The sequence below is a fragment of the Sturnus vulgaris genome, chromosome 5, assembly GCF_052056855.1.
Source record: "Sturnus vulgaris isolate bStuVul1 chromosome 5, bStuVul1.hap1, whole genome shotgun sequence".
NCBI lineage: Eukaryota > Metazoa > Chordata > Aves > Passeriformes > Sturnidae > Sturnus > Sturnus vulgaris.
In genome coordinates, this window is record NC_142247.1 from 10,580,574 (window position 1) to 10,600,149 (window position 19,576).

At 43.4% G+C, this 19,576-nt stretch overlaps 1 protein-coding gene across 1 annotated transcript; it reads right to left on the reverse strand.

Annotated features, from left to right (window-relative positions):
- Positions 1–5,950: 5,950 nt before the first annotated feature.
- On the reverse strand, positions 5,951–17,897 carry KLHL42 (kelch like family member 42). The gene is made up of 3 exons (XM_014880767.2): positions 16,996–17,897; positions 10,499–10,692; positions 5,951–6,789 (listed from the first exon to the last, which is right to left on the reverse strand). Exons 1-3 carry the CDS (start codon positions 17,895–17,897, stop codon positions 6,338–6,340), a joined length of 1,548 nt encoding a protein of 515 aa, XP_014736253.1. The 3' UTR covers positions 5,951–6,337.
- Between the last annotated feature and the right edge of the window lie 1,679 nt (positions 17,898–19,576).

The following is a 19,576-nucleotide window of genomic DNA, read 5'->3' on the forward strand; positions in this document are numbered from 1 at the left end:
CTTTCAGAATTATCTAATTCACTCAATCATGTGCCTAATTCAAAGCTGGCTCTTTTTATTAACATCAAAAGGCTTTGGATCAGGCTCTACTAAAAAAATAAGATCTTTTTCTACAAGGCTATTGTGCATTTTTTATCAGGTACACAATAGTGCTTCTGTGACTCCTCTCTGCCTCACCTATCATCACACACATGTTAGCAGATAACAAGGCATTAAAGAGCCATCAGTGTCCTCCAGAAAAGCTGCAGGAAGGCTTTCTTGGCCTGCCAAGCAGCAGTTCTGATAAGGGATCACCTGCACAAGCAGTGCATTCCTACCTCACCACCAACATTCTCTCCCAAGTACACAGATGTCTTGCCACAAATTACTGTGACTGAAAGTATTTGAGTTGCAGCAGGAGAGATGGGAAGAGAGAAAAATAAGTTGTTATTTTAAAACCATTTCTGCCTGATTCTGCAATTGAAAATTGCTTATGCCTGGAGCTTAGAGAGTGGCTGCCCCTAAGCATCTCTTTCCTAGCTTCATCTCCACCCCTACCACCCAAAATCGTGTTTTTATGGGCTTCACTGCAGTTATCATCAATCAATAATTTACAGCTTCAAAATACACATTCTCAAATGACACAGCTCTGGTCGTCATAATAAATCAAGGCCCTACCTGTAAGAGGGCAAAACTTCCCTTACAACCAAATAAAAAGGCATTCAGTGGGATACCAGACAATTATAATGGCCCCAGGAGAAAAAGTAAATTGTAGTAACAATATCCAAAGATGAACACAGAGCCCTTGTAACATCACCTCCCAAACCACTGCTCAATTGCAAGTGTTTTAACTTCAGTGAATGGAGTAAAACTTGAAATTAGTAAATTAACATAATTAAATTAGTTAACTGTAAATTAGATTAAGTTTCAAAGGAAATGTGACACTTTTTTCATTTCAGACCTTGCACAGCTGAAGTCGTGTCCTTGAAGAGCTACAGGTATTTCCTTGCCCTTACGCTGTTGAAATCTCTGATATTGTCAATACTAAGTACAGAAAAGTACTCAAAATTCTACAAAATCATTTTTCAAAGAATGACTAATATAAGTAAACCAGAAAGTTTATAGAGTAAGTAATTTTGAAGATGCTGAGAATTATTTTAAAAGGTGTTCGTATCACAAGACAGACCCTTTAATACACCTGGAAAATATCAGAGTGGAAAATCACCTGAGAAAATTATCATAAATTTCATCTGAAAAGTGGAGTTAGAGAAGGATGATTCAGAGAGTTTGTGTTCACTGCTCAATCTTAAGTAACAGTCTAAGTACCAACAAACAGGAAACATCTTTGCTCAGGTGCTGAATATATTTCTCTCCTCCTGAAGCATATATGGGTTGAAGATATACAGCACATCATATAACTGGGTATTCTAAAAATGGACTCTGTATAATCACCCTTTCACTAGAAAACTACAGGAATTGCAATGATTCTTAGTTTACTTTTCTAATTGCAATAAAGAAACGAAATCTTACTTTAGAAAATACTGATATTCACAGGATATAACAGCATGTGTTTACTGGTAATGTCACTGCTTTTAGAAAAAAATCCATATAGCATGTATAATTAAGAGAGTAATTTTAGATCTGTGAATGATCCCTATCAGTTCACAAAATCCAGACTCTTTTTCCAAACTCCACTTTCCTCAGGAAATTCAAGAAAACAACCAAGAGATTGCACTAAACTAGGCTCAAAGCTGCTTACATGGAAATCACAGTCCGAGAATTGTAGTAAAGGGGTTTAAATTTTCTGTCTGAGAACATCAGCTCTGGTTCCTAAGCCTTACTGTGGGGCTGGGGAGCCACCCTTTGGTCACTGCTCTAAGTGCAAAAATCAATATAACCGCACACTGATAGCTTCTGCCCTCTGACACAGCTCTGGTCTTCATAATAAATCAAGGCCCTACCTGTAAGAGGGCAAAACTTCCCTTACAACCAAATAAAAAGGCATTCAGCAGGATACCAGACAATTATAATGGCCCCAGGAGAAAAAGTAAAATTGTAATAACAATATTACGTCATCAAGGACGGCTCTTGATGAACACCTATAAATTCTCTGGTCTTGCCAGCAGCTGTTCCAAGGATGTCTCTGGTTTAACACCATTTACAGGGTGTATCTTACCACGCAGGGATGGCAGGGAGAAGAAATTTCTGCATGTGGGGGTCTTTGAGCATGTCATGTGCTAAATGCTGTTGCTACACTCCGTGCACTCCATTCTCTGTCCTGTCATGGACACACCAATTCCCACAAACTGAGTGCCTGCAGCATCATTTCTCACTGAAATGAGGATGAAGGGAAACTGAACATTTGTAGCTTTGTAGGTTTCTTCTCCCAGAGCCCAGAATTGACTAAATGAAAAGGCTATACCTGAATTACAAACTACTTTGTGACAGACAGACACAGATGAGTGTGAAAATGAGAGCAACACACAGGAAAGACCAAGAAACTGCTACCACATATCAGCAAAATGGGCTGGACACTGATGCAGAACAGCAAAATCCCCAAAGAATGTAAAACACAGATATTAAGCTCAAGAGAGGTCAGCCGACAGGGCAGAAAGGGAAACCCATGGAAAGCAGCCAGAGAGATTAAACTTAAGCCCCACACAACTCTTATTTCACACTGAAAAACCACAAACCATTCCCGGAAAGGAAGAAACTTTTATGCTCCCTCTTAGCCTTGATGTGAGCAACCTTCTTAAATGCTTCTGCATTTTACGAGGAGAGACCGAGTTCCCAGGGTTTTTGTTTACTCCTCCCTCAGGGCTTTGAGGGCTGTTGTCCCTTCTTTCAACTCGGGATCGTCCTCTACCATAGTCAGCTTTTGCTGGTCAGTATCAAGGGGAATTGGTCCATGAGGCAGAGAAAATAAATAATGGATATATAAAGTACTGGATAACCCAGACACAGCAGGAAAGCAGTGGTGTGGAATTTAGATGCAGACTTGGGAACATCAAGACTAGGAAACTTAGATGAACTACAAACTGTTCGGTGACAGGAAGGAAGGAAGGAAGGAAGGAAGGAAGGAAGGAAGGAAGGAAGGAAGGAAGGAAGGAAGGAAGGAAGGAAGGAAGGAAGGAAGGAAGGAAGGAAGGAAGGAAGGAAGGAAGGAAGGAAGGAAGGAAGGAAGGAAGGAAGGAAGGAAGGAAGGAAGGAAGGAAGGAAGGAAGGAAGGAAGGAAGGAAGGAAGGAAGGAAGGAAGGAAGGAAGGAAGGAAGGAAGGAAGGAAATAGCCATTAGTTCAAAATACAGGTAATTAGCAGAGGTTGAAGTAATTAGCACTTGCTGAAGCAGTCTGAACAGCCAATGAAACAGTTACAGCACTGAGGATAAATTACTTCACATGCTCAGGAACTCTTTCAAACCTACATACCATGCCAGACAAACCTTGTGCTCGTACAAGATGAACATCCCCATCATGTGTCACTTTTGGAGATGCAGATGCCAGGAGCTGGAAAGATCTCTCCAAGCCCACATGATAAGTCAGGAGCAACATGAAGACAACAGAAGAATTTCCAGTCGATCAGACTGCAAGAACTCTTCAGCTACTTCTAAAATTAAGGGCCTTTTCCTCCCACCACCAGAGAAAGGAGAGCACACTGGATCACTGAACAACATTTCTATTGGCAAAAAAGCACTGTTTTAATTATTGTTAGTGACTCTCAGACACTTTTCCTTGCCCCAAAATGTAAAAAGTGAATAGGGAGTATAAAACTGATAGAAAGAAAATGAACAGGGCACAAAACAATGATTACAGTGTTTGGTTTCTTTCCTGAGGTATGGGGCCACAAACACTGCATACTTTTCTGTAAAGGATTTTGTTTTTAAAAAAGCATTTATTTTTATTTCAGCCTGTAGTAATGCAGTACATTTAGATTATTACACTAATTGATGCTACCACTAAATTAAACACCTGTTTTGATTTGTGACTGCAGTACTGTTAGATGTTAGTGCAGGAGGCATTTGCACCATGGACTGACAAGAGTTTGACTGTATTTACAGTCAGACACGTCTTTGTTTTCTGCATTTGAGCAGGTTTTCAAGGTGGTCTCTTGATTGCTGGAAGTTGAAACCAAGATAAACCCAGTGTGGAAAGGCCTCTTCTGAAAAAGTGTCATCACACCAAGAAGATGATGTCATCGTATTTGGAATTATGACTGCACTAAGAAATGAATGGGTTTGAAAGGACTTGATTTGATACACCCTGCTGCCAACCTAGGAGTGATGGGATTTCTTGATTAATTTGCTAGGAAAGAGAATGCTGCAACTTGGATGTGATTCCCTCCACCAATATTGGTCACAGTTGACTGCAGGATACTGAATCTGGAAGTGAAAAGAAATTTAGGAAAACATGTAGCATAATATGACCAAGAGAATTTATCACCAGGCAATGGCACCCTGCTTATATTTATTCTGAAATACTTCTAGAAGAAGCATCTTATGAAAGTCACCTTATTGCTCCATTGTAGAAGAGCAATTGTGTGGTCTGATACTGCTGTCAAACACAGCAGCTGCACAATGTCTTCAAAGGAAATAAAAACACATCAACATGGACTTAGCTAATTGAAGTCATATAGAGCTGAGTGGCAGGCACCAGCTGGGCTGAGGTATGACATTCCCCACCAGGCTGCACAAGTTCCACCCGAAAAGGTAAATCTTAGACATCCAAAATACCTTGTGATGTGGCTGCTTTCATCCCAAAAATGTTCAAACACAAATGCCCTCATTCCGGAGAAGTTTCCTGGGATTTTCTCTTTGGGTTGCTACAGGTGATTGTAAGCACCAAGATTAATGTGTGAGCAGTGATTGGCAAGGCACTGTAAGACTGATAACCCTTCAGCAAGAACTGATTTCATTCTAAACTGTGGAAAAGCAAGGAGTTACAAGGACCTTGAGGGAACCACTGCTGCCTCCTCCTCCTCCTCTGTACAACAGGCCTCTGTCTTCAAACGAAGATTCAGATTCCCCAGTTCTATTGAAGAAACAAAAAAAGACATCTCCACACATTAGGAATGTGTTCATGTGCTTTAAATCTTATCTCATCATGTGGATAAACAGCTGGAGCAGTAGCAGCATCCCTGCAATGTGTTTAGCACATGTCTAGCCTGGCTCTTCTCATGGTGACCCAGAGCTTTTCCTCTCCTTGCTGTGAGGACATACAGCTACAAGGAGAAAAGGGGGCCAATCATGGCTGCAATTCTTTCAGGCAAGAGGCAGGAACTGGAGGAAACTCCTGCAGTATCCATTCCAGAATCCCCACAAAGGAGTGTTCACAGTGACCACCTTACAGTGCCCTTTACAGAGAGGAACAACACTGGGTGGCAAGCCCGAAGCAACCTCTCCTGGGGACATAAAAAAGAACGAACACTCACAAGTCCCTGCTCAGGGGGACATGCTCAGGGAGTCATTTACAAGAGCCAAGCCTCCCACGCGTGTCCCACAGGAGTGTTACCAATCAGGATGTGTCTGGAGCAGGATCACCTCTGTACCTGCTCAGGGACATTTTCACAACACGCAGCTTGTTGCCAAATCTTTAAAACTCAGTTTTATGTAGTACAGAACACAACAAGGTAACTAAAACTTAAACCTTTATGACAATTAGGAAACTCCACCCTGTGAATAAAGAGCCTTTTTATCTCTATCTTAATAGTAGCAAGAAATACTATCAACTTCCATTAAAGGAGCATCTACTTTCCAATCAGCAACTGTAGCCTCTAGGTAATTCCTACCAGTCCCTGGCAAAGAATTGCACTACAAATAATTCAGAAGTTCTTCTCGATGGGACCCCAGTTGCTGCACCTTTGAGCATCTCACTTGCTGCCATGGGATTGTATAAACAATTTGAAACAGTGTGCATTTGACAGAACGTTGCTTGAGTAAAAACTGTATTTCGAAAGAAATAAATCCTGCAGTGGTCTTGATTATACTAATTATTTACTTTATTGAATTGTTTCTACTTTTAAAATGCATATGTTTTGTTCTACACTGTCTATTAAGACGAAGAATAAAACCAGACTGATCAGTTTTGCCTTTGGAACTCCTGTATCAGTTGCCAACACAATAACTTTACATTTAAATTACAAACAATACCTGGTGAAATTTTAATCGAAACTTGTAAAATTTTTAAATCGACATAATAAAACTGTTTCTGGAAGCATTTCTCTTCATACTAGATTCTGAAACAGAATCAGTATTTTATACCTGCATTATGCAACCACATTACATTCAGAAAATTGAATTATTCAGAGGGAGCAGTATTTCATCAAAGAACGATTAAGGAACTGTAAAGAAAACTCTTGTGCTGTTACACTTCTCGCCCATCAGGCAAATACATAGAACAGATGAGAATGTTTTGTCCAAAGGCTGGGAAGCGCCCCAGTGACTCCCAAGTGTCCGTGAAGATGTTATACTTCAGGAAGAGACGCTGCTCCAGGCTGGAAGACACAGTAATATTCCTGCTCAAGATATAGACTCCATCGTTGTGGAGAGTGCAAGTCAAGTTCAGGCCGGATTTGGAGGAGTTCTCATTGAGGTAGAGCCACTCTTTGGTGGCAATGTTGTAGGACTGCACGGTGAGCACGTCCTCGCTGGGGCTGGATCTCTGGCTTGGTCCGAGGTCGAGGATGCAGCCCCCCACCAGGTAGATGGTCTCCTCCACAGACAGCATCTGCTGCTTGCGGACGTGCACGTCGCACAGCTCCAAGTTGGTCCAGGAATCAGAAGTGGGACAGTACTGCAGGATGCTCATGTTCCTGCCTGGAACAGAGAGGAGATGTTCACAAATAAATGATTCTGTCAGAAGGCACTCGTGGAGGAGCGTTTTTCCTCTCCTACAAAGCGTCCCAGCCTTTACTGCAGATTGCTCACACGCTTGCAGGGCAAGCCAGGGGAGAAATGGTGATCACTGACAACTGCAGCTCTTTGGCCTTGACAAGAAACTTTGAACATTCTGTTCCTTGGCACAGGGGAAAAAAATTATGCTACTTCTGGCATGATGTAAATTGTTTGGGCCCTCAGATTTTAGCACATTAATCCCTACATTCTAGCTTATGCTTTTAATTTTGTCTCTGATGGATACATAAGTATTTTTTTACAAAGAGGGAAATGGAGCAATATTCTCCTCTCCAGAAGTGGTCACAGATGAATCAAATTATCATGAAGACAGTACACTTCATTAATGGCTGTCAAGTGATGATTTATCATCCAAAGCTTAACTTTGATACTTCGCATTTCATTCCATAGATCAAAGTTTTATGGAATAAAATTTGTAAAGCTGGTTACATTTCAACAAGTGGCCTGGATGACCTAAGGGCACCTCATAAAGAGAGAAACACACAGTCAAAATCATCTAAGAACCAGGAACTCTGTGCTCTGCCATTAGGCAGAGGCTCAGAAGGAAGCTGAAATAATCTCCATAATTCACAACTCAGTGAGTGCATGTGCTTGCAATAGCGTTATTTCACGAATCTGTTACAACCTGATTTATGGTGCAGTGAAGACCCTGGCTGCACCCATGGCTTCACTAAATTATCACAGAATGCACACGATTCAGTAAATTCAGTTCCAGTCTCTAGAGACCTGAGCTCAAATCCAGTCTCAAGTGACAAGAAGGAACAGGTTTGCAGACTCCAGACGGGTCTTTTATTAAATCTGCTCCACGTTTCCAGACTGTCCTGCATGATGATTTCCAGATGAGCTCCCAGGGGGAACAGCAGACAGGGACATACTGACAAGTTCTGTAAGGGCACAGGTATAAATAGCCAGAAATATAACTGGATTGTCATGAATTAAGTGCATGATCAGGGAGGTGCTGCTCCATCCAGAATTTGCACTCTGATTATTTTCATGGCAGTGCTCTGTGAAACTGCAGCTCTACATATAGATGCCCTTTGTCTACAACCAACCTATCATTCTCTGACTCATTAAGGGGAGGAGAAGTCCCAGGTAAGTTTCTGTGAGTATCTATAGCAGTAAACTTCCCCTGGAAAATGTGCTATTTGAGAGGAGGTCTATGAAATAGAAGTCCATTGCAATGTGGCCCTCACATTCTCAGTTCACAGCCTGGGTCTTTTATATCCACTGAAACAACAAAAAAAATCCCAAAACAAAACCCACAATACAAGATATGAACACTACAGTGCCTGACATGGAATTTCTATTAGGATCTAGGTTCACAAATGAGAGCTGCACACTCAAGAGAAGGACTTTATTCAAGAAGTGTCATCATAATTTACAGTGAGAAATTCCAGATCCTGCCACCTTTTGCAAAGCACAGTCTCAGGAGAAAGCTCTACACAAATTTAAAAAATAGTCCACAAAACCTACTAAAACTGAGGTATATAAAGAAATACCAAAATTTACCAAAAATAACCTAACACAAAACCATTAATTCCTGCTTGTGTTTTATGCAGTAAATTTAGCAAACCTTAGTGTTTCTCAGATCTTTAGCTCATAACACTTTGTGACATTGGCGTAATTCAGAAGGAAAATCACCAGTCTAACTGTGGCAATTCTGGTTTCTAAGTCTGCTACCTGTCCCTAGCCAAGATGTTACAAAAACAAGATTCTAGACCCTTGTTCAAGAAATTATTCATGATAAGCACAGGTGTTTGTAGTCCTTAGTGATCCTGGATTCAAACAGAAGCCTAAATGTGTTAGTTATCCACTGCTCAAAAATTCCTATTGTTTTACTGCCATATTTCCACTGAAAAAGGCTTTTACGAAAAGACCTGGGAAATGTCAGAGGTTCATAGGGCACCAGCAATCTCCTGCAGTGTGGAGGAAGCCAGAGGTAACTCCCAACTCTCCTTCAGCTGAACCCACAGGCAGCAAGTACTGAGTCAGGAGCCTGACACAGGGCAGCATTCCTGACTGCACATGCCTTGTTCAAGAGTTTTAAAGGAATGGGATCTGAATCAGCAATGTGCTGATCTTCCTCTTCATGACACCAGGAGTAGGCAGCCTAATGAAAGCACAGCACAAGCATCAGAAAAGGGACTTGTAGAGTGCAGAGGGTGTGGGAGAAAAGCTGGTCCTCCCCTAATTGTGTAGCACTCCTAACCAAATCAGAGGTTTTTCAGCTTACCTCTTCCTTCTCTCTCTCTAGATAAAAATGCCAAACTCTTAACTCTTGTCTCTAGAGACAAGACTTCCCATTAATCTGTTTCAACCCCTTCTCCTTGTTCTCTTGTCTCACAGGATGTCTCCCTTTGGATATGACTTCTCAGCATGACAAGTGTTTCATGCCAACCATCTCAGAGTCCCGGTGCTGGACATGAGGGAGCACAGTGGCCCCAGCAGATCCTGTCGTGGGGATGACCAGAGCACTGGGATTGCAGCACACACAGCACAGCACAGCTCTCCCTATAGACACAGGTACATCTTCCCCACAGAAGCCACCAGGCTCTGGGTCAGAGTGGTCTGGACAAAATGAGTTTGAGGGTTTTCATTACCAGAAGGACTTTATGGGGTGGCAGTATGTCTTTTATAAACTTTAAGATGATTCAGAGCTCAAATCTGCTCAGACACTAGAAGCTTGTTCTAACATCAGTTTAGCTTTGTTTGCAGTACTGTCTGTAAAAGCTGATCTGTCTTCCAATTTCATTCTCTGTTTGGAAAGAAAACCCTTAAAACTGCTGTGGTCAACTGAAGTGGGCAAAGGCCAAATTCAAAGTTATGAAATCCTGGTAAATACTGAACATTCGACATGTTTAAAAAATTGACTTCTAAAGCTCTGAGAAAATGTCTTCCTCCCAAAAAATGGCACTATGTACTTAAAGAATGAACAAATGGGAGCTCTTTAACTAGGCTTGTTTGCCCACTGGATAAAAGAAAAGCAATTGTCAGAAGAGAATGAAACTTCAACTCTTTCCTTCTGTACAGTGTCCTCTGAGAATCAGGTATAGAAATTAAATAAACTAAAAGAGTTGGTTCTTGCTTCAGCTTTTGATTGTTCTATTAATTTATTAAGGTATAGATTGAATTTGCCTGTGAAACACTGAAATACTGCAGTGAAAAGACCACGACATCTATTAATACATGAGAAATACTAAGGCAGGCAGATATTTTCTATTAATTTTTCCTTCTGACAGTCTAAACTAGATATTTAAAAAGTTAACAAAGTATATCTGTTGAGACCTCTCTGTACTGTGTGATCAAAATCTAACACAAGGGGTAGTGGCTAAGCTGGGCACTGAAGTACCCATCAGTTTGTTCTCTCCAAGTAGCAGAGCCCCAGGTCCATATAGGCTCTGAAAAAAAAAAATCTGATTTTTCCCTGACAATTGTTTTGTTTTGTTCAGTTTGTTAATTATTTTCTACCAGCAATTTATTTCTATCTGTTTTAATCAGCATTATGCAGCCTTCTACATGAGTTCAAAAGCCTTCCTGAAAAACAGAAGAAAATTATCTGTGCCTTGGAAACAATCGGGTAAAAACTAACAAGAAGTAACAGCAAACTTGTTACCTCGTGCAGTGTATCCTCCAATAACATAGATCTTGCCCTTGCATTCACAAGCTGAGAATTCTGCAAGAGGGTTTGGCATGGACGCCACAAAATTCCACCAGTCGTTCTCCGGGTTGTAGCACTCCACGTTGGAAAGGGACTGGCCACCGATGGCATAGAGCTTTCCACTGACAGCCAGGAGCTTGAAGTTGGATCTGAAAGAACAGATTGCAGCACTGAAATGAAGTGCATCCATGTACAGAAATACAGAGGAAAGTTCTTCTGACCCAGGCTCTGACACACTCATCACCATTCACAGCTTGCACCACCACTTGAGGCATCTGCAGCATCTGAACTCTTCTGTGCAAGGCCAAGATGCTGTAACTACACTGCAATTACTCAGGACAGTAACCAGTGACAGTTTGAATGTTGAGGAATATTTTATTTTGTATTTTTGTCTGTGCCAGTTCAACTCTAGATGTTCAGTTAATTAATGTGCTCAGTGGACAACATTTTAGCAATGTGCCACTGGTAGAGAAAAATGTGTTACATGGACACACAGTGAAGGATATAATTTCATTTAAAATTGCAGAAATTTCACTCAAGACTTGATGGATGCCTACGAATGCATATTTGTTTCAGGCGGTATTACAGAATCTCTTTAATAACCTTAATAAAAAAGCAATTTAAAGTTGGAACACATTGAATCCTGTTCTGCAAAAGAAAGAAGAGCATCTTCTGTACCCTATTCAGCATTAAATTACTAAGTACATCCTCTGAAGCAAGATCTGTCTGTACATTATGTTCTCCCAATAGCTGAACAAAAATTATATTGCACCCATGAGCAATGCCCTCCAAACTGGTCATTTATTTCTTAGTCTGTTCCTCTATTCTCTCAAAATTCACACGTGGCAAAGGGCAACTTCCTACCTCCTGAAGCACGAGAAGTCTCCTATCTCCTACCCTGCAGGTAACACAGACAGAAACAAATGGTCCATGGGTATTAAAGTTGCAGGTCTGGAGGAAGAAACTGGAGGATGTGAAGACAGAATTCTTGAATGCAGCTCTTCCTTCCAGTTAGAGAAGCTGGTCTAACAAAGAATAAGCTTCTCCTCTCCCCAGGAACAGTCTCACTGCCTAGAAAGGTTGTTCCTACTCTTCTGAGCCAACTTGGATTTTACCATGAGCATCCCAATTAACTGGATGTGTGGCAGTCACATCTGAGTGCACCAGCTCAGTGCAAAGCCAAACAGGGAACTGTGTTATGTCTGTAAAACCAAAATGATGCTTCAGACCTGCACTGGCCTTCTGGGCAGCAAAGGGAATTCCACCCTGCAGGAATTCAACATTCAAAATGTACTACTAAGTACTTTTGCAGGGTTTTGTCTGGACAGAATGAACCCTGCCTAACTGCAGACTGCCCTGCAACTTATTTTTATTAAATGTATTTGGAAAAAGGATTTGTTTCCAGATGGAATCACTTTGTTCTTGTCAGCCTGATACAGCTTTGGAAACTAAAATGCTCCTTTGAAGGAATTAATTGCTTTTTAGTCTTTTTTTTTCCCCTTGACATTTACGATTAGGTCAGTCTGTTCATACTCCCTCAATAGCAATTTTGCTTTCCATTTTAGAGAATCCAGAATAACATGGCAATCAAAAGCAGACATGAAATGAAGATAACTACTTGCAAAACATTGTGATTTTCAAAGCAATATACCTGTTGTGAACGTTAGGACAGAAAAAAAATCTGCAAATTAACTAAGGGGCAAAACCACTGGGAAAATTATTTATTAAAACACAAACAGCACAACTTTCAGCTTTAAATTTTTAAATTTTCAGCTTTCTAAAAGAAGGCCACAGACCTTTTTGTCAGTCATTTACTTCCAAACACTTATTAAAATGGGTGACATTCAGTGGAAGTATCTCAGACTTATGGAATTCATTAACAATAAGGTTCATTTTACTCAAAAGTAGCTGCAAGTATCCATCAGCACACTTTATATGAAAGTTTGGACAATGGCTCAATATGTTATGAAAAACTTCTGCCATTCACCTTTCCATGCCAGTAACAGCAGGTGTCTTTATGGAGAGTGCACATTAGGAAATACTTACTGCATTTTTACTCTCCTTTAATGTGTTGGAGCAGCTGGAAACAAGGAAAGCAAACACTAAGCCAGGAGCCAGCTCTCCACAACCAACAACTGTTCCATGGACTACAGCCTGGAAACAGCGGGGCCGAATCCATCCGATTCAACTGCGATGGAACTCCACTCGCACCTGCGACTTGTCTGAACATGAGGGACCAAGATGTACTTTCCAAAAACCTAGTGGGTCCCTTCTTGCTGGGACAAGCTGAGGTATGAGCTGCCTTCTGCTGCCCCCACTCACTCTGAACAGGACCCCAGGCACAGCAGAGTGGGAGCTGTGCGGTTTTACCATCGCTCAAAATCCGTTCTTCACTCAACAAAGTGCAAAGCGCTGCGTGCACAAAGGAAGGAAAATATAATGCACATTCAAAGGAGCTGGAGATCAGAGAGGCTTTCTGCACACAGGACAACATTCCACAGCTTCCCAAACCTCCCCCCTCCATGGCTCTGGATTGTGTTACGTGTATGTGCAGGAGGCCATGGTGGCGGTGGCTATGAGAAATCAGCACACATGGTTTTTGTTCACTGACAATCTCACTTAGTCTACAACAAAAAAGAGTTAGCCCAGATACTGGGGAGGACTTTCTGATCAGAGGGGTGGCTAAACATGGGAACAAGACACCTGGGAGGAGGATTCCAGTGTAGGTTGGAATCTACACTTCTGGAGGATCTCAAGAGCAAGTTAAATGCGTATTTATTTGCAAGGTAGCCTTGGTCCTGCTGCTGAACACGAGCCTTGGATTAACTAATGTTGTTTCTTCCTGCCAAATGATCAATTTAACCTCTTTATTCTAGAGTTAAAGCACTTACAACAGAGACAAGGAATCATGAAAGAACGGTTATGGAGCAATTCCGATTTTGAATGAGTTCCTTTTTTTTCCCCCCTCTTCTGTATTTTTTATGTGAATTTGCAGAGTACACTGCATCAAACATTTAGCTTTAGAAGTGTGTGATACATTTCTGGCAAGTAAGATATGGATGGTTCTAACTTAAAAAAAATGTTGGAGCCTATTTTCTTCCAGTGCAGAAGAGTTTTGAGGGAATTAAAAAAAAAACAGTAAAAAAGGAGGAAGGAGAAGGTCTCCTGAACAAATAGAATTCCCCAGAAGCATCTCCTATATTCCTGTAAGAGTCCTCAGAATGGCAGCGGTTCAGGCAGAGATTGCTCACAAAAATCATGTTCCATGTGCATAATTCCAGCCTGGAGCTTACATAGGTCTTCCAGGCCTGGAAGATTTACCTGCCACGAGTAGGAAGGTTCTGAAGGAAAACAGAAGTGGAATATACAGCTCTAACTGGCACATACAGTAGAAATTCTATGAGTATATTATTTTTAAATAGCAAATTTCAACAGTGTTCACAAAAAAAAAGGGAAAAAAAAGAAAAAAAAGTTTGGAAAGACATTCAAGCACATTACGGCAACAGTCCCCTATGCCCTGATGCACTTTGGCACTTTGTTACCTTCTTGAACCCAAAGACCACAAGTTATCTTGGGCAACACTTATATGGAGCTGCTTCTATTAGAAAGTCCAGATCCTTCTCTCTCTTGAGAATTCCAAGTACAGAAACACTCTAGAATGAAAAGGTCTAGAAAACATGTCTGTTGTGGACTATTTGTGATCAGCACTGGATTTAGCACTCAGATGATGAGAAATTCCATGCTCAGTCACAGGCTTTCTTTGTGAGCCTGAGCACATTATTTTAGCTCCCTTAGGTATGCATAAATTGGGAATAACACTCTCTGAAGCTCCTGGGGGCATCACAAGAACGTTATACAGCAGTAGTTGCCTATTGTGAAAAAGTTTGAAACTAAAGTAGTAAGACCTGTACACCTAAAAAGAAAGCCAACAGTGAAGACCCAAACCAGACTGGCTGCTAAACATTCAGATGACTTTTGTCTTCTACTTAGAAATAAGTTAGGAGTGTTTCATCTAAGCATGCAGAGATAATCCCAGCCTCCTGGGATTCTCCATTACAACAATGGAAATAACTCATGATAAAAGTACCATAGAACTTAAAAGGTTTGTTTAGGGCAGAAAACTCTTACATGAACAGCAGAGCAGCAAAATTATATCCATAACTCCTCAGCCTTCCCTAGAGGCCAACACATGCAGTCACTCATGCAGGACAAACCCAAATCCACTGCTGTCTGAAGTCAAACCAACTTCAATGGAAACTAGAGCCCTCCCTGAAGGTATGTCGAATTTCATCCATGGGATGTAATTATATCAGCTGACATAAATTCATTTGCCAGACAGTCACATGGCCGTAATTTCTGGGCAGAAGGCTGGGCAACCATTCTGCTTATTTTACTACAGCATAACAAACTAAAAATACAATGCCAAGCAAACTGCAGCTCTAATTGCAGCACAGAGATGTGGCAGACAGGCAGCAGCACTGGACATTGTAGCATGCAAACCCCTCATGTTAAAAACGGCCCTGCTCGTGGCTCCTAGGGCACAGGTCATCCCTCCCTGCCACAAAGCACCAAGCAGGGAGCTGACATGTTATGTCAGACAGAAAAACTAACAATTAACTACAGAGCTGAGACTTCATGAAGCTCGTAAAATCAGAAATGTGTTCTGTGAAGGGGTCAGCTGCGTTTCCATGAAAAACAGCTCCCCCAGTTACTCAGGGAGCAACATCCTCACTGCTACTTTGCAGGTGTAATTCTGGGTACTACCATGGAATGTAACACTAGAGATTATTCCAAAAATATCTATTTGCCTGCTGCATTTCTGCACTAAATGGTTAATGTGAAATTCTATTCTAAGGAACATCTTGCTGTAACATGTGATGGGTTTGAAGATTAAGTTGGTGTGGCAATGCTATTGAAAACAGTAATAGGAGAAAATATCCATGTGTTTATTTCAGGTATAATGATTATACATCCTAGCAAAAACAAAAAAAAAAAGAGCAAGTGTGGAGGAGAAAAGGCTGATCTAGAGTTTGAATACACAAACTGTAAGGTGCAAAAAGGGCCTTGAAAAGATGGTTTTTAAAAACCCATGTTGCAGAGTTAACACACACAGTAACAGCTCTCTTGCTGTAGACATCACACAAACAGAACCTCATGACTTGATCAATGGGGGACTTCTGTGATGAAGTTAATTTCCATAGGAGACACTGTGTGGGCTGAACCCATCCTCCTTTTCCAGCAAGGCCAAGTGCTCCCAACCCCATTCACACAGGTCCAGCTGTCGAATGAAGCCAGCTAAAACATCTCAGTTCCCCAGGGAACTCTGCTATAGGCTCAGCCTCTAAGAAACAGGTCTGTAAGAAAAGGTGTTTGTACTGTTTAAAAGTCAAACATTCATTTTACAGATTAAACTTTTCCCAGGGCCGTTCCAAACAGTAAGAAACACTGAGAAAAAATGGTTTCTGATCAGATGACTGATTAGGGAGATGATTATTTTAGTAAAATTCTCACAATACAAGAAGTGGTGGGGGGAAAAAAAAGATATGGAAAATACTTCATTTTAGGTCTAATCCTTGTTTTGAGGGGGTTTAGGTGGCAAAAGCTGAACAGAGAAAGGAATGAGAACAGAGGCTGCAGTTTAACTACCCAGGTACAAAGCATTTACGCCAACGCCTTGGGTCTCTGTGCATGCTCCTTCAATTCCCTGGACAGAGAAAAGGATTTCCATTCTACAGTGAATTTTGACCTCCTGACTTTTTCTTCTTCAGAGAGAAGAGCTAAAATTTACAATACTTTTACTAAAATGGAAACAAAAGCCAGTTTGTTTCAGTGACATGAAAGCCTTTGTTTTGATAACTCCAAAATGTGGGTAAGGTAGAGGAGTCACAACCCTGGCCAGGGAGAAGGCCTCTCTTCTTGGGCCCTCCTCAAGGGTAGGTCTCTATTATTCTTTCAAATATAAATTATGTGAGTGTTTCTGAATGCAAACTAAAACATCGATGTGTAATAAACGGTTCAAAAGGGTAAAGGTAAAAAAGAAAAACTTTCAAAACGATGAATGATTCCCAGATCCAAATATTCCCATCAAGTGAGAAATTTCTCACCATCTTCCTGATGCTTTTCTGGTATTTCAGTGAAGTGCAGACCTACAAAACATTCCGATTTTTATGGAAGTACAAACCACTGGACAACTAAATTGTTTCGGCCATCTCCAGCTCTGGTATAGCCTGTACATCCCCACTAAGAGTTGAAAACTTGTCACGTACTTAACTGGAGTTACAATACACCACAAAGAAAGCAGGGAAGGAATTTTCTCATTGGGTTTGCTTGGCGGTTCAGAGCACAGACAGGTCTGTATCGTGTCCCTAAGGCTGAGCCAGTGCCAGTGACCCAACAGGATCTAGCTCAACAGCAGACAGGGACACACGTGTCCCCCAGGGAGCAGGGGTTACCTCTTCTGGTTCATCGAGGCCAGCTGGCTCCACTCGTTCAGGCACGGGTTGTAGCAGTGCGCGGCCGAGATCTCCTGGCTGGTGATGCGGTAGCCGCCGACGATGAACAGGTAATTGTCCAGCGTGGCCGAGCCGTAGCCGCGGACGCTCACCAGGTCGGCGGGCAGGTTGTTGGCCAGCGGCAGCCACCGCCGCGCCTCCTCGTCGTAGCGGAGCATGGCCCAGGGCGCGTCCCCCGCGGGGTGGCAGCCGGCGGGCAGCCCCGGCGGACAGGCGCCCATGAAGTCCCCGAGCAGCAGCAGGGTGGCCGTGCCCCTCATGCGCCGCTCCCGCAGCTGCTGCTGCAGCGCCGGGGGCAGCAGGAGGTGCGGGCGGGCGTCGGGCCTGCGCAGCACCTGGTGGTAGTGGGCGGCCATGAAGTCCAGGCAGGCATCGTGCAGGTCCTGCAGGCCGTACACCTGCGCCAGGCGGTGCAGCTCGAAGCAGTTGCCCAGCCGCACCTGCGACAGCAGCAGCCGCAGCAGGGGCGTGACCTGCAGGTAGGAAGCGGCCTCCACCAGCTCCTCCAGCAGCGGCGGCTCCTCCTCGCCGCCCTCCTCCTGCTCCAGCCTGGCCAGGCACGACGTGTTGATGAAGTCCAGCACCAGCTCCAGCCCCAGGGCGCTCAGCCCCCCGCGCAGCAGCTGCTCCTCCTGGCCCTGCCCTGCCTCCCGCATTCCCGAGCGGTAGAGCGCTCGGAAATAGTCGCTCTGCTCGATCAGCTTCCTCTTGCACACCGGGTAGCATTTGTCCCCCAGCCGGATCTGCACCACCTCCTCGCCGGCACCGGCCCCATCCCCTGCCTCCCCTTCCCGCTCCTCTTCCTCCTCCTGCCGCCGCCGCCGCCGCTCCGCCAGGGACATCGCTCACCGCGGGCCTGGCCGCGCCTCAGCCCGGCCGGAGCCGCCGCGCCGGCTCCTCCTCCCCCGGCCGGGACGGGACGGGCCGGGCCGGGCCGGGATGGGCGGAGCGGCCCAGGATGCCGGGAGGCGCTGCCGCCGCTCCGGCCCTGCAAGGAGTGACAGGGGGAAGCAAAAAAAAAAAAAAAAAAACAACCACCAAAAAACAACAAATAAAACCGCGCACAGGGAGGAAAGAGAAAAAAAGCCCGAAAAAGGCAATGTTGAGCGCTCCGGCGCTGCCCGCCGGAGGGGGCCGTCAGGGCATCCCCCACGCCCAGCCAGGGTGGGTGTCAGGGACACGGTGGAAAGGCCAGTGCTGGGCTCCAGGGGACAGCCCAGAGGCGCAGCGATCCCCCCTGGTGCTCCCCTCTCCTGATTTGGGCCGGGATCGCAGCTGCAGCCGCAGCTCGAACCGCTTGCCATAAATGTACCGCTGCATCCCTGGCGAGGGGCAGCATTCCCGAGGCACGAGCGCAGGGAAAAGGCAGCGTGTGTGTGCTGGATCCGCGCACAGGCAGAGCGGAGGAGGAGCGGCACAGCCAGCCTGGTGCCATCGCTTCCCCTCCGCCCTTCCCGAGCCGAATCCCCCCGGCCAGAGGGCACAGAGCAGCAGCCGGACTCGGGAATGGCGAGTGCCATACGTGACTCTGCTCTGACCCTCCTGATTCCCAGCCCCTAGTGTACCAGCCCCTAGTTTGCCCTGTGAAGACACCGCATAACCTGTTCTGCTGCTCCATCTTTACTATTTAAACTAAGTTCTTGGAACAGGACATCTCACGAGCGAGCTACGTACCAAGATCTCGAGTTTGTTTGACATGAAAAAGGAAAGAGCAAATAACAACTGAGCCCTGAATTTGTTTGACATAAACAAGAAAGAGCAAAGTAACAACTGCGCATCTTGGGCAAGGGTAAAATGACAGATTTGCTGTTTGCCTTGTTATATTCTTCAAACACAATGACAGTCCTTTATTTTAAAAAACCTTACCACCTGCCGAAACGGATGAGAATTCTACCATGCTTGTATTATTCTTATATGCTGATACTTACTATAAAGATGTTCAAAATATACTTTTTATTTTTATAAAGATATTTCCTTCGAATATGGCAGACCATAGAAAATCTTTCCCTTTAGCAGTAGTATGACTCATGTCCAGTGTGTGCAGCTTGCTTAGTTTTCAGACAACTCCCTATTTTCACTTCTCAGAAGGGATCTTTTCCCCCCACTATTAAAACATTTCAATGGCATTAGTCTATTTTGTGGGGCTTTTTTCCCCTCTGTTTTGAGGAAGACAGGGTAGTTTACTTTTTAGCATTTCCTCTATGAAATGCTTCGTAACTTCTTAACTGTAGCCCATGGAGATGACACAAATGTCAATCTCAGTTACAGGTGTTCTCTTCTGCTGACTTTTACAAAAGCATTTTTTGAGGTGAGGTAGATTTCTGCACATGTTTGTTTTCTACCTCACTTCAAACTGTCTTCATCATCTTGCTTTTGAGAAGTCCGTTTAATGTTCTGAAATCCTTTTATATGTGATCTCAACCAGACCCAAAGAGGTCTCTTCAGCAGCCTTCACTAGCTGGGTCACCATGACCTCTCACCTTCTCTTTCCTACTAATGAGTTTCACTGTTTGCTTGGTTT